We start from the raw sequence: 14,571 nt of genomic DNA, 5'->3' as shown, positions 1-14,571 counted from the left end.
TACTGCAACGGGGGAGTGCAGGGCCTTTTTTCCTTTTCTTTTCTTTTGTTTTTTGTTTTTGTAAGTTCCAGGATGCTGGGCCGGGCTGGGGCAGCCATGAGGAGGGAATTCGAATCACCAAATCACTGGCCCTCTGAATTGGCTGGATCTGAAGCCAAATTGAATACTTGCTGCATTGCACAGGCCTACCGGTTATCTGAAATAACCTGGCAGGGTTTTCAAATAACATGGAGCTGGGGGGGTTGGCAGCGGACACACTCGGAACAGCGGTAGTGCAGGGTGGTGGGTGGTGGCAGCAGCCACCGTGTGTGAGCTTTCCCCTGCCCCTTGCGTCTAGCCGGCCAGCCAAAAACTCCAGTTAATACAGTATTCTGGTTGGTGAAGTACCGGTTAACAGAGATTGTGCTGTACATGTTTCCCTTGCTTTATGCTGTACATGCTTTCCTGGAAAACAGCACATAACTCAAATACTCACAAAGGGAACCCGTTTTACAACGTAACAAATAGGGATATGTTCCAAGATCTCAATTGTACTGACCCCTAGACCCATTTCTACCACTTCTATGAGACAATTTTGGTCCTCACCAAAAGCAGACTGTACACACAAGCACAGGGCACTATCATAATGGGGATGGCAACTACAGAAACACGTGTTGCAGACAACAAGCAAGGAGCACAGATCCACACAGGAGACTATATTTCAGTGTGTGTCACTCCCACAGTGCACTGCACAAAGCAGATGACTGCAGGCTTCCAGTACACTAATCACACACGAGTGAATTTACCTCGCATATAACAAATTTTTGGTATAAAAAGGGTGATCGCATAAGAGTGAATTTCCACATACAGAACCCGCACAAAGCGAGGGAAACCTGCACCATCATTTGCAAGATGCATATAAAATGAAATAGTTTATAATGATAATCAATGATGAAAATAAGATTTCCAGAGACTGTATAAATGTATTTTGAGGTAATAAACTTGTATCTCCTAAATTTTTGTAAAGGTAAAATCAGTATAATTTTATTTATTGTTATAACCAAAATATAATAATTTATGTAACCTCGTTTGTATAAGTATTAAGGCCTTTTTATTACAAGCGTGCGGGCTGGGAGCGGTCCGCTCCCAAAGTATCCAGCCTATGCAACCTTGGGTATATTAGTGGTCTGGGCTGGTAACCTAACGGGATGCCTCTGCGCTTCTAAGCAGAGGACCTAGATTAAATTAGTTTCTCCTCACCCTTGGAATGGGATGCTACAGGTAGTAGTCTAACTTGTATTCTGCGCATCTGGTTGCACTATTGCAACATAATCAGAGCAGTCCTGCACAGTTTTTTGTAAAAAGAAAGAAAAGAAATATCCCAAGCACTGCTTCTTCCTTTCTTTCTGTCTGTCATCATTGTCTTTTTTAAATGGGGATAAATCTCTGGGATTATATTAGGGTGCAGACACATGTAACAACTGTTCTGAAGTGTCATGTATTGGTACCCAGTTCACAACTCTGTGAAGTGCTGTGCCTCTGAAACCAGGGTGCAGGAGTGAACACCCTGCCTACCATGCCTCACAGTGGGTGGCAGGAGTGCTTGCACCCATGCGTTAGGAGTCCCAAGGGGCGTGTGGAAGGGGGGTTTTCACTTCCCCTCTTTCCATTCTCTCAGAGCGTCTGACAAAATGCCAACAGGAGGGAAAAATAGGGGGTGGGGAATGGTTGAGTTTTAACTGCAGACCAGATAGGCTTGTTGCAGTAGTTGCAGGGAGGAGTGAGGTGTGATGCAGTGTGGGATGCCTCAAGGATGACCCAGACCTTTGTCACAGAAGGGTTGGTGTCCACACACAACGCTGGACCAGTTCAAAGTAGTACTTGATTTTTTCCAAGTACACCTTTGAACAGTTCCAGGCTTGTATGTCTGTCTGCTTCAGGTTTGAACTGCTTCTAAACCGCTGTAAGTATTCTGCGTGTCTGTGCCCTCAGAGCAGATGCAAGAGCCTGAAACTACGTATTTATTCATCCCAGGTTGCTGAAGTGTACTGAAGAGAACTGTACCAAAGGTGATATGAGGAGGTTTTCTTCAGTGTACTCTTGTCCTCACCAGAGTGCTTTTTAAATTCCTATATAATAGAAGAGAAGAAATGCCTATGGATTTTGTTCTGCTACTTTGTGATGATTCCTAAACTGTCTTTGACAGTATCTTGTCTGGTAACGTTGAATACTCCTATAACTTCCCTTTGCAGACTATATTTTACTGCTTGATGCATTTCACTTTCAAGATTGTGGGATTATTATTTCATTCCCTTGTTCTCAGTGAAATAGGGAAAGTACGGGTAATTTCTTTCCATCATAAGTATTTATAAAGTGAAAATATTTATGTGCCCGTAAGATATCCCTCTCTGAGCACCCTTTGTCATCGCTTTGACATCCTATTAATGTTTTCTTACGCTCATTCCCACAACCCCTTGATATTGGATGTTTTTCTCTTGTGCTTTCTTTAGTTTGTTGGCTTAGCAGCATGGCCAGATTTGAGCACAATACTTCAGTGATGGCCTCAAGATAGCCATACATAGAGAGTACTTCTATGTGTCTCTCTTCCTCCAAGTATTCTGGTATATTTAGCCAAAAATTGCACAAGCCTTTTTGAGTGTCATCACCCAATGCCAGCATGCTTAATTTGCTGTCTCCCATGGATCTTTCAGCATTACTGATTTTTAAGACTGAACATTTGTTACAGATTTGTCCTCAGGTGTTAGCTAGCATTTCCCCCCCACCCCAATTCATTGCCTACTAATGACTGCTAATGTGTATAATCTCTGTGTCCATACTACAGTGTTACTTCTCTATCTTGATACTGTTGGCAGTAGTTGAGAGAGAGGGTGCAGACACACGTAACGACTTTATAGTTGTGTCTTACACACGTAAGACACAATTTTAGTATTCTGAGACCAAAGTGCAAGGTGTGGGGTTAGTTTTCTGAACTTCAGTGTTCGGCATTGATACTGGTCTGTGAGATGAGGACGGCAGTGCTTTGTCAGAGAGACTAAAAATTCTTGATGTGGTTCAGAAGGGTGAGACAAGCCCTGCTCTTTGACTGTGTTAAGGGCCACCTCCAGGGCAGGGTGGCACCTTAAAGACTAACTAGGTGCATCTGCACAAGATGTTTATTGTGGAGTTGCCTAAATTAGCTGTGCAGTAAACGTCTCGGACTCTACATGTACAGTGCTATTAGGATGGAGTAAATTAACTCCACAAGTAGGTTAGTACTTATAAACACAAGTATTATCCTGTGGTGGAGTTTTTAACTCTGCAGCAATGCACTTGTAGACACTGACAAGGCATGAGGGTGCTTCATTCAGTGCAGGAGCTGCCTGCCAGGATTTGGGAAGACTTCTAGCTTTCAGGAGCAAACTTGTTGTCTACCATTATACCACTGGGGTTTTTTTGGTTTTATTTTAATATGTACTGTTTTGTCCCCAACCTTCTATCAGTTTTCCAGGATCATGAAGGGATGCACGGGCAGATCCAGGATTTGCAAGGGGGGTGCAGATGGAGTGATGTATCACTATATATAACACAACACATTTTTCTTAAGTTAAAGAAAAACCAGAAACTTTACCATTATAGTATGGCCCTAGAACTATATTATTTAGTTTTAAGATCAGTGCAAGAATAAGTATAACTTTATAGGAATGTGCACTGATTTGCTTGATTATATATAACGTTTTCAAAACACCATGAGCTAGGCAAAAATAGTAAAAAAAAAAAAAAAAATTACCTTTCTGTAGTTATTATAGGTAGATGTGCGTCTCTTATTCAGACTTGCAAAACAAAATCTAGTCTTGAGCATCTTGACAGTGCATCCAACATTTCGCTGTCAGTCATTTCCACACATGAGTTAATGTACATGAGTTAATATTACCACACTTGAGTTAAGGCGTTTAGTTAGAGCTATAAACAGTCTGCAGGGCTGTGAAATAAGAGAGAGAGCATTATTGCAGAAGAAAGGATAGTTTGATTTAATGGAACATAAAAACCATTAAAAAGGAGAGAGGGCTGTGAACACCTGTGGAGGGAAGCGAGATTAGCAGCAATTAGATGGATTATAATGACCCATGAAGTCACTAGACTCACTCAGGGCTGCCTGCATAGAAATGCTGCTGTCCTTCCTGAGCAGTTGATGTTAAAGTTTGGGTAAAGTAGAAATCAAAGGCAGGGAGCACCCTTGTGCCCCTCCCCACCTCCCAGATTCACCTCTGAAGGGATGTGATCATATATCCTATGTGGTACACAGCAACTGCATTTACTTTTGTTGAGGCAAATAATTAACTGTCAGTTTATAGAAGCTGTTAGCTTCATACTTAATAACATTGCAGAGTCTATAACACTGGAGAGTCTGTAGCCCTGCAAGCTTGATGTGCCATCTGCATCGTCTCAGAAGACTTGATCTCACTGCAGTGAATTTTGGTGAAGTGAAGAATACACTTGTGAAATTATGGAATATTTTGTACATGATTGTGCTACTCAAACACAAGAAAACAAACCAGTATAATAAACCTTTCACATTAAAGACTAGATACTATTAGATAAAAGCTAGGGTATTATTTTTGTCTTTAGAGTAAACCTTGTTATTTTCTGACATCTTATTATACCCGCAGCATAGAATTTCTACATACACGTTTGTTGGCAAGTGATGAAAAGCTCTTTCTTTTTTTTTCTGGAGCAGAATAAAAGTTGCTGCTTTCTTTGCTTAAAAGGAAAGTAGGGCATCATCTGCAAGATAGTTCTGCCTGAACATCTTGAATCAAGTAACTAAGAAAAGGTGCTCTCCCTTCTCATTATGCTTCTGTCACTTACTCTGCTTTTCCTTTTACAGTTTGGGGAACTGGACAGGGATGGAGACTGATAAATGGCAGAGCAAATCTTTCTCTTTTGACATTTGTTTTAAACAAGTTTAGTGTGAGAGTTTCAAAAACTCATTAAGTGAGAACTCTGCTGAGAGCTAAATTTAATTAGTTGGGGGCAGGGGGTCTTGGACCAATAATTGCTTCTCTGGCTTTGCACATTACAAAACCCCACAGATGTAGCTAGTATTTGGCTTGACAAGAAGGCCAGAGGTTTTAAGGACTTTTCAATTAGACTGTTACACTCTTGCTTCTTGAAACGGATGCTTCTGTTCAAGGTTTGTAGGATTTATTAAATATGCAGCAGGCATAGACAGTACCCCCATGTTCTCTACAGTGCAGATAGGTTTCATGCAACTCACCAGCAAGTTTGGGATGTTTAACTTGGAATTTCACATTTAAGAAAAAAAGGGACCGGTCCTAACTGTCTTGCAACTTCTATGGAAGAAGGTGGTGGACAGCAACTGTACCGCCACACCATGGCGTTGTTGATTTTCATCATGGTAGCTCCTAGGACACCAACCACCATCAAGGTCCTATTATGCCAGGACTTGTATGGACATGGGCTAAGAGCAATGTGAATAAATGTGCTGGTGCAACTTCAGTTTCCAGCTTGCATCTCTTGTACAAACCATTCCAGTGCTCACTTAATCTGTGAGCTGAGATGCATAGCTTGTCAAATTGTTTTCCTAAGAAAGTCAGAGAGAAGACTCTTTGACTTTGCAAAACCCGAGTGGTGCCCACCCCCTGTCTTTATTAACTTGTACACATGTACAGCCTCTTTCAGTTACCAGTTGGCTGAAGCTGCACTGGGAATCCCTTGCTAAATTGCTGTTCTGGCCTCCAGTCCCTTGTGGGAGAACAGAAGAGCAGATGCATGCCTTGAACTTGCAAGTTCCTGACAAAGCGTATTGAGTCCTGCCTATGCTGAGGGAAGTCCTGCCTGTGCCATGGGAAGGAGGCCTAAAACCTTGCAGGAGTTAATGCCAGTGCTACATAAAAGGGCTGTTGGCCCTGACATGTTCTCTTAATACCTCAGCAGAGAGCATTTCTAGGTTGAAGGACCAATCAAGCGGTGCTTGAAGGACTAACCATTTCCTTTTTCTTTATATATTGTGCCAATAGGATGGGTTGGAAGAAAATGTGACTAGGAAAAGCAAAGATGCAGAAGGATGGAAGGAATAATGGAGCCAGAGGTGGACCAGGCAGAAAAAGGAGGAGAACTAAAAGGGAACGGCTGAAACTAGGTGTGACTGTGATTGGACGGGGGATGTCTCCAAGGCTTATACACTGCCTAATGCAGAGAGACTGACTGCAGTGCAAACAACAAAAGTGGGACCAAAGAGGTGGGTGCGAGGGAAAAGTTGGATGTAGGATAAAATAAACTGGGAATGGGATGAAAAGAAGTGGCAAAGAAACGCACAGGGAAAGGCCAGAATAATAACAGGCACAGAAAATAGGAGGCGAAAAATGATAGGCCTAAGAAAAGGAATGTAATGGCGAGCTGAGTGAAGGAATAAAAAAAAAAAAAAGAAAAGAAATATCTGATCCTCTCAGGTTAGCAAACTGTATTATAATCTTCCAAGAGCATATGGCCTTTAATGGAACAGAGATGGGGGAGTGGAGGCCCGGGAACTCCAGCTGCTGGGGCTGTGGAGCTACTGGATTATTGAGGATTCAAGGTATATTTTGTCTTACTGGCTCCTTAGATCAGGCTTTTTCTTGACTTTTATTATGTTGCTGGGCCATTTTTCTGATGAAGATTGTTTTGTGTGACTGATGCTATAGATGGGTGTTCCTTTTTTATATCTGAATAAAACAGGAATAAATCTGATCCACACACCATATTTTCTTCAAGATGCAGATGCAATGTACCTTGTGCCATGTTCAATGCATTGGCTTCTAGCAAATGTCATTTTAAAGGTGTAGCTATCCCTAGATTATCCCTGACCAGTGGCTGTCCAACCTCCTCTTGAACACCTCCAGTGATGGACAGTCTATAGCTTCCCTAACCAGTCTATTCCACTGCCTCACTAATGTAACATTGAAGACGTTTTTCTGGATAACTAATCTAAATTTACTTAACTGCAACTTCAAACCGTTGTCCCGCATCCTCCTCTCTGCAGCAAGAGAGAAAGGTGCTTTCCTTCTTTGCGGCAGCACTTTACATATTTGAAGACTACTATCATGTCCCCTCTTAAGTGTCTTTTCTGCAAGCTGAACGATAACATGCCTAGCTCCTTCAGCCTCTCCTCATATGACTTGCTTTCCAAGCCCTTTATCATCTTTGTTGCCTGCCTGTGGGCCAGGGGTGGGTAATTATTTCAGCTGGAGGACTACTTAAGTTTTGGTGAGCTGTCAAGGGCTGCCTACATAAAATCTTTCAGAACATATCATTTTAACAAATAGGTAATAAAACAAATCATATACTAAGAATTAAACGTTTACTATAACATTTTAATTTTCTTTCAAAAATAATTTTTTGTCCTGATTTCTGTGTTTTTGAGTAGCATATTTAGAGGTGATTGCATAATAGCTCCAAATAAAGTCTTACTCTTGTCTATGGCGCTTGGGGGGCTGGATGTGTGTGGGGTAGCTGTGAGAGGGTAGGTGTGCGTATGCATTTTGGGGGTTGCCTATGGGCTAGGTCCCAGGAGTCGGGGAAAGGAGGAGGGGAAGGGGGTGCATGCAGCAACAACTTGCCTGGGCGGTGCAGTGCGGTCCACCCTCCTCCCCCTGACCTGTGACTGCCCCCATGGTGCATTGCATGGGGCCAAGCCCCACCTATTCCTACCTGGGGCAGCCCACACTGCTCCTGCCCCCACCCACCGATAGGGTGGCCATCATAGAGGACATTCTGGTTTTCTCCTACTCTGTCCTCTATTGATACGAAACCCAATGCCTTTATGTCTTCTATTTTTCTCTTGAAGAGTCCCACAATCTCAAATTGAGACCATTCACTAAGGTCTGGTCTACAACAGGGTTTCCATTAAGGTAAAATTAATAGAGGAGTTTAATGAAGTACAGGGCTCAGGGGCTGGAACCCAGCTGCGGGCGGTTGAGGGGATAATTGCCTATGTGCTTGGCTGAGTTGACAGAGGTGATGGGCTGGTTTCAGTGCAAGTTTAAAGTGCCCAGGAAGGGAAGCTGGGTAGGGGCGGGGAGATGAGTGCTTGGGGAGAAGCACAGGAACTGTGTTGTTCCTCCAGGTCTGAAGGAAGACCAGAGGTCTGATTTTTGCGTGCCTGTACTTGTGCTTGCTGTGGTGAGAAGCTTTCAGTATGGATAATAAAAGGACTGGAACTAAGAACGCATTGGTTTTTCGAGGAAACCTGGCTCCTGTGTCTGCCTGAGAGAGTGTCAACCTCTGACATGGAGGAAGGTTGCTTTTAATTGCATCCACACTAGGGTTTCTGCTGCTTACGTTGCTATGCAGTGGCTTATACCAGTGTAGCTTATTTTCCTTCTTTTATAGAGCCAAGATAAACTGATACAACCACTGTACAGATGCATCCACTTTAGCTCCACTGCTAGGAGTAAGGCAGTACAAGCTTTCTAGGGCAAGTTCTTAGTGATTTTTCATAAGGTGATAAAATCCCTGACTGCTACCCGTTTCAAGGTTCAAGAGGAAAGAGTCTCATGTATGAGAGTGTCTGCCTAGGTGGCAAGATCTTTGAGGTAGTGGCTACCTTCTTGGTCTTAAAGTGTCTAGCATGCTATTGGTGCTGTTCACATGTAATTAGCCCCTTTGTTGGACAGTCAGTGGAAAATGAACCTAGAACACCTGGTTCTAAAGTATGGGCGTTTATTATTTGTGCTAAATGAAAGGCATTAAGTGGTCTAAAGATGCACACTGGTGGTCAGTAGGGCTTTCACAAGTTCTCTGGTTTCCATGCAGCTGTTAGGCCCAATATGCTTAATCACTTTTGGAACCTCATCAGGTAGTGATCTGCATTTTTATGTCCTTCATTACTTTGAAGATCTGATCTGCTGTGACTTTTTGCTGGTGGAGTTCAGATGCAGACTTGCTTGACCAGTGTGTTTTATGAATAATAAACATGAATAGTTATAACTGGAGCGTAGTTGATAGTTACAGCTAATAATATCCATGGGTTTCCATTATAACCTTCTGCTTTCATTTGTTTATGGAAGATGTAAAGTTCCCACTTCTCAGACTGAAAACTTTAGGCCAGATCTGAGTATTTTTGCTCAACGAACCCATTTGTTTTCAAGAGGGTAGTGTTATGTTGCAAATTGTCTGAAAAATCTACACCTGGTAGGTCTGATGATTAGAAATTTAGTCTGGTAATAACCCTCCTGAAGGAGAAGAACCTTTGAATGCTCTAGTAGTGAAAATATTTAAGACCCTCTGAAAATAGCATATCATGTGCACACTATAGTTGGGCTGGCTTAGTCTGTGTGACCTATCACAAGTTGCAGGTACTTGGTGGAGGAAAAGCTTGTGCTTCTCATTAAGGTTGCTTCAATAAACCTTGATACTTCATTTTGTACAGTAGAGAGGACAGGGATATCTATTACTACTACAATATGCCTCTGATTTGCTGCTTGTTTTATCTTTTTCCTAGTTGGTGTTTACCTTTTAGTTCGCCTCACTGTATGGGTAGGCATGGTTATAACAGCTGCAAGGTTTGCCTGCCAGAAACCTGATCGCTGTGGAATGAGCTGCTGCGAGCTCACGTGTGAAGCACAGCATGACCATAGCTCTTGGGAGGCTTGCTGGAGGGTCACCCTGTTCCTTCATGCCAAATGCATCTAATTGAGTCCTCTGAATGTGACAGGGAGAAGAAGTCCTGCCCTTTAGTCCCTTCTCATTCTGCAACAAGTCAATTAAAAAAATTGCATTGTAGAGACTATCAGGCACTCAAATAAAAATAACTGGCAGATTGTGGGTTTCTTTCTGATCTAATCTTTGAACTGGGATTAGCAACTGCAGAAGTGGACATATTTAGTTAGCTGGGAGGAGTATAGAGGGAATTAAGTTTATTTTAACTATCTGTGAACAAGCAAAATATTAAATTATACCTTAAAATGTAGCTCAGAAGGGGATGGAATCTGCAGTTGCCATAGGAAGAGAATAAAGAGAGAACTCTTTCTAATGTAGGCCAAAAAGATGCTACCAACAGGAACTTAAACAATATTATTAATGTGTATTATGCCGTGTGTTCCAAGCACCCTGCACATGTAATTAATCTGTGCGTGGGCTGTGGGAGGGCAGTTGGAGAATGGAATTTTCTTCTAAATACATATATTATCATGGGTCAGAAAACTAAAAGGAGGAGATAGTGTGGTGTGGCTTTTCTTTTAATAAAACCTTCTGCATGTCACCAGCTTAATGTAATTATTAGATAAGAAACATGCATATCCTGCACAGTGAGGCTTCAAAGCTAAATATTTCCATGGGGAAAAGTAGGTTGCTATATATTATCAAATGAACATTGATTCTTTTATTTTATTTTTCTTAATGCAGCTGCTTTTCATTCCCTTACAGCAGTAGTTCTCAAAACTTGTGGGCCCCTGCACACCACTCTAAGTCTATTAAACTGCTGTGTACCTCTGTCCTTCCGTATTAGGAATGATTTAAAAAGCAAAAAACAACCCACAAACTTAATGATTCAAGCAGGGGAGGGCAATTATTTCACAATGCAAGCATAGCTAGGCCACCTGAGAAGAAACAATGTGCTATCCCTTCCAGTATATCTTCTGTATTCATAATAATTTCAAGCTGGCTCCTACATGTCTAGTTACTCCTTAAAACTTTGTTTTTCCTGGTTGTTAATCAGTTTCTTGAGATGCTCCAAACCAGATAATCCCTTGTCACTGAAAAAGTTAATTCATTTAAATTGAAACTTTTTATATAACAAGATTTTCCCTGTCAGTTACAGCTTGGGACCCTCCTGATTTACAGAGGTATTCTGGTCACCTGTGTGCTTGTGTCTGACTGCAATTTATTGTTACCTTAATGAACTGATTCCTGGCATATAAGGGTGTCAGCCTGTGCATGCTGATCAACCTGGCTGGGCAGGCATGTCATGCTAGTGTGTGTGTGTGTGTGTGTGTGTGTGTGTGTGTGTATTTGACAATTTGTTGGCTGGAAAAACCCAGCCCCATTAAAAGTGAGTCCTGCAAGGTAGCTCCATTGGGGGTGAGGACTTGCAGAAGGGAGAGATACAGCTTCGTATAGAAACGCAAGTAACGCAAGCAGTACGTTGATAAAATTACAAAGACCCCAGAAGTGTACTCCTAATAAATGAGCGCACCCCAAAGTGATAGGCAAATATGGTAACAGGGCATGACTACACGAGATGCTACATCACCATAGTGATGAGCTATGGCGATTGTAGCTTGTTGCTATGGCAACGTAGCATCAGCAGGCACAAACCCTGACACCGGCATTGCAGTGCAGTAGGATCAGAAATGACCTGTGTGCTGCCTGGACTGAGCAGTAGTAGCAGTTAGTATGCAGTCATTTAGTATTTGATAAAGCAAGTACTAAATGACTTCCCAATAGCAGCTTCACAGTCAGGTGCATCTGTGGATGCACCCATTAATTCTGGTCTCCAGTAGTCTCCTTTAATCCCCGTGGCTCAGAGGGTTAGGTCTTCCCGAGAGGCCTCTGGAGGAAGCGTTTGGACTTCTTTTTAACAAGAAGCAGTTCCAACTATCAGCCAACCAACCCGTGGAGAGTCTTGTTTTCTTGCTGCTGCCCTTGCTACACTCGGGGGATTTCCTGTTTACGAACATAGCTGTTGTGCTGTCTGCAGCATCTCAGACCTCGGAGGATGCTAAGGCTCAGTGGAACGGCAGCTAGGACCATTGTTGCTGGACTTTCTGAGGGTGTCAGATGTGGGAACAGCCAAACTAGTCAGATGCCCTGAGAGATTATTGGGGAAGTTGGCTGTCACAGCTTACTTGCCCCAAGGGATGGCAGCATAGATGATGCCAGACCTCATATGAGGGAGAAAAAGAGGGGAGAAGAAATTTGCCATGTGTGGTACAGTACTTACATGCGGTTTGCTTGGCATCTCTGAGCTTCAGAATCTCCAAGTTACTGGGAAGCCTGAACGGGAGCTAGCAACCACCATGCATTTAAGAATTTGAACCCAAAACTCAATGGAAAAGCAAAGGAGTTCAAGTCCCACAATGCTTGGGTGAGTGCTGTGGAGCATCAGGTGTCTGGTATTTTATAGGAGCGTGCGTGCCCAGATCCTAATGGCCTTTAAGTCATGCTGCAACTTTGTCCACTTATAGTTAATAGTTTGAACAGGAAATACAGATTTGGGGCTAGGCAGTTTTAGTCTTTGTGCTCAGGGGCATTGCATTCATTTCTGTAACTTGGAGCAGGGATGTGTTGAACCCTTTGTTCAGGCCTTGTTCTATTTTGTGTGTTTGTATACATTTGAATAGATAAATAGTAAATGGAGACACAGCTTCAGTAGTTAGTAATACTTGACTCATTTAGATGCACATTCATATCGCAAGAGAAGGCAGTCTCCTGGGTTTAACTAGACAGGCTTACATAGATTACAATGCTACTCACCTCCTAGCTGCTTAGCAGCCAGCCTCTGGAGACATGCCTAGCAGCCTTTGCAATGCTCTTGCAGCTAATATGTGGGGAGTCTTGTTAGCGTATTTCTGCAAATGATGGGTCAGTTCCACTCGCATGATCTAGCTCAGGGCCGGGCAAAGTACAGCGTGCCAACTGACTGGATCCTGCCTGCAGGCACGTGCCCACCAATTGATTGGATCCAGCTCTTGGTTACCCCTGCAGCACTCTGCATGGCGCCTCGTCTCGCCTGTTCCCTCCAATGGCCCTAGCCTTGGCCAGCACGCACAGCTTCCCAGTAGGGCTGCTCCCGGTGTGACTTCAGCTGCCTGGGTACTGCTTGGCTCCCCCTACCTCCAGTGGCTCCTCCTGCTCCTGCTGTGCCACTCTGGACAGCAACTAGCAGTGGGAAGTGGCGGAGGCAGCTGTGGGGACACGTGCCTGGGCACCACATGCCCAGCCGGGCAGAGGGAAAGCTGCAGCCAGGAGGCTCCTGCCCCAGCACACAGGGCTCCAGCTCCAGCTCCAACTCTTGGCCACTTTCCACCCACTCAGCCACCTGCAGGTGGCTGCTCATTGTGCCAGTTTCCCTGTGCTACCTGCTGCTTGGAGGGGCGCAGCAGGGTAAGGAGGAGGAATGGCTGGAGTTGGGGGGGAGCTGAGCAGTACCCAGATGGCTGCAGCACCAGCAGGAGCAGCCCCGCTGGGAAGCTGTACATACTAACTGGGGCGAAGGCTGCTGGTGGGAGTGTGACGCAGGGTGCCCCAGGTGGGAGCACTGCAGGGTCTGCTGCATGCACCCTCTGCCACCTTTCCCCCCTCTCCCCACCTCCAACTGGCTCCTGGGACCTAGCGTGTGGGCACCTCCCCACACACACCTCATCCCCCCAATATATGAGCTATTTTGAGCTACTATGCAATCACTTGCTTCTCTATACACTACTCAAAAAAAACCCAAAAAACATATCAGGACAAAATTTGTTGTTTGAAATAAAATGTTATAGATTTTTTTTTTTTTTTTAGTGTATGATTTTTTTCTTATCTATAAATTGTTAAAATCTGAAAGATTTTATTTGCAGCCCTTGACAGCTCACAAAAACTTGTTAAGTGACCTGCCAGTCAAAATAATTGCCCACCCCGATCTAGCTGCATTTTTGAACACTGCAAAGCATCCATTTACATACAGGTGACTATAGTCCTGGCTGAATAGTTGCATTCACTTTGGTTTTATTTATTTAGTGTATTAGTTACTTTACAGAAATTGTAGCCATCAATAAAGGTTCAGTAGAGGTGGCCCAAATCTTAGATGGTTTTCAATAAAAGTGTAATTTAATAACGTTGAAACATGGATGGGAATGTGATTTCTATGGGGAAAAATAAAATAAATCATTGTTCAACAATTTCAGTTTAGTATATACTATAATATCAAACTCAAAACTAAATGAATTGAAATAACAAACAAAACACTTGAAACATTTTGATACTATTGAAACAATCACCCAGACTGTTTCACAGCTAGTTTTAAAAGTTCAGAATTTTGTTCTGAGTTTTGGTTTTGTGGGGTGTTTTTTTTGTTTTTGTTTTTTAAGTGTTGGAATTTTTGCCGTGAAAGTTTCTGGCTAGCTCCCCTAATTAAGGGTGCACACAGAAGTGACAATTTTCACCCAATCTGGTCACCAAAAGTGGTCTATAGCTGTGACCAAACACAAGTGCAAGGCTGCAGACAGCTTCAAAAACGGTCATTTGGGTGAAAATCTGAACCCTCTTTGCACTAGGGGTCAGATCTAGAGATTTCAAGACAGAACATCTTCTGTAACTACCTCTGTCTGCATTGTCTCCCAACCTTGAGCTGTTTTCAGAATGGGAGTGGGGAGCAGAGGGAGTTCTGTCTGGTGATCTTTCAGCCCCCGTTGGAAGATGGCGCAGGTGTATTGGAGCACCCCTGAGGTAAGGGGGCTCCATTTCACCCCTCCACCCTCCAGCACTGGTTGGGGAACCCCTAGAATGAGCTCTCTCCTCCCATTCTGAAAACTTTGCAGCCTCCCAGGGAAGAGGGACCATTTTTGGGGGAAACCGACTGCAGGCTGCAGCTAGCAGCTAGATTGCGCCCCTGCC

General features: G+C 43.4%; 1 protein-coding gene across 4 annotated transcripts in view; it reads left to right on the top strand.

Annotated features, from left to right (window-relative positions):
- TMEM65 (transmembrane protein 65) overlaps window positions 1-14,571 on the top strand; it is a 90,923-nt gene that overhangs the window by 54,542 nt on the left and 21,810 nt on the right. The window contains exon 6 of one of the 4 annotated variants that reach the window (XR_003095187.1): window positions 6,018-6,238. The exons of 2 other annotated variants lie outside the window; for them this stretch is intronic. Coding sequence is in view for 1 of the 2 variants with exons in the window: in XM_025209901.1 (XP_025065686.1) it covers window positions 6,018-6,039 (22 nt within the window). In the remaining variant the exon portion in view is untranslated. Of the gene's footprint in view, window positions 1-6,017; window positions 6,837-14,571 lie in introns of those variants that run through there. One more of the 4 variants, XM_025209901.1, reaches the window with a different exon arrangement.

The sequence above is a fragment of the Alligator sinensis genome, unplaced genomic scaffold (genome assembly GCF_000455745.1).
Source record: "Alligator sinensis unplaced genomic scaffold, ASM45574v1 scaffold681_1, whole genome shotgun sequence".
Classification (NCBI taxonomy): domain Eukaryota; kingdom Metazoa; phylum Chordata; order Crocodylia; family Alligatoridae; genus Alligator; species Alligator sinensis.
This window is presented reverse-complemented; position numbering and strand designations above follow the sequence as displayed.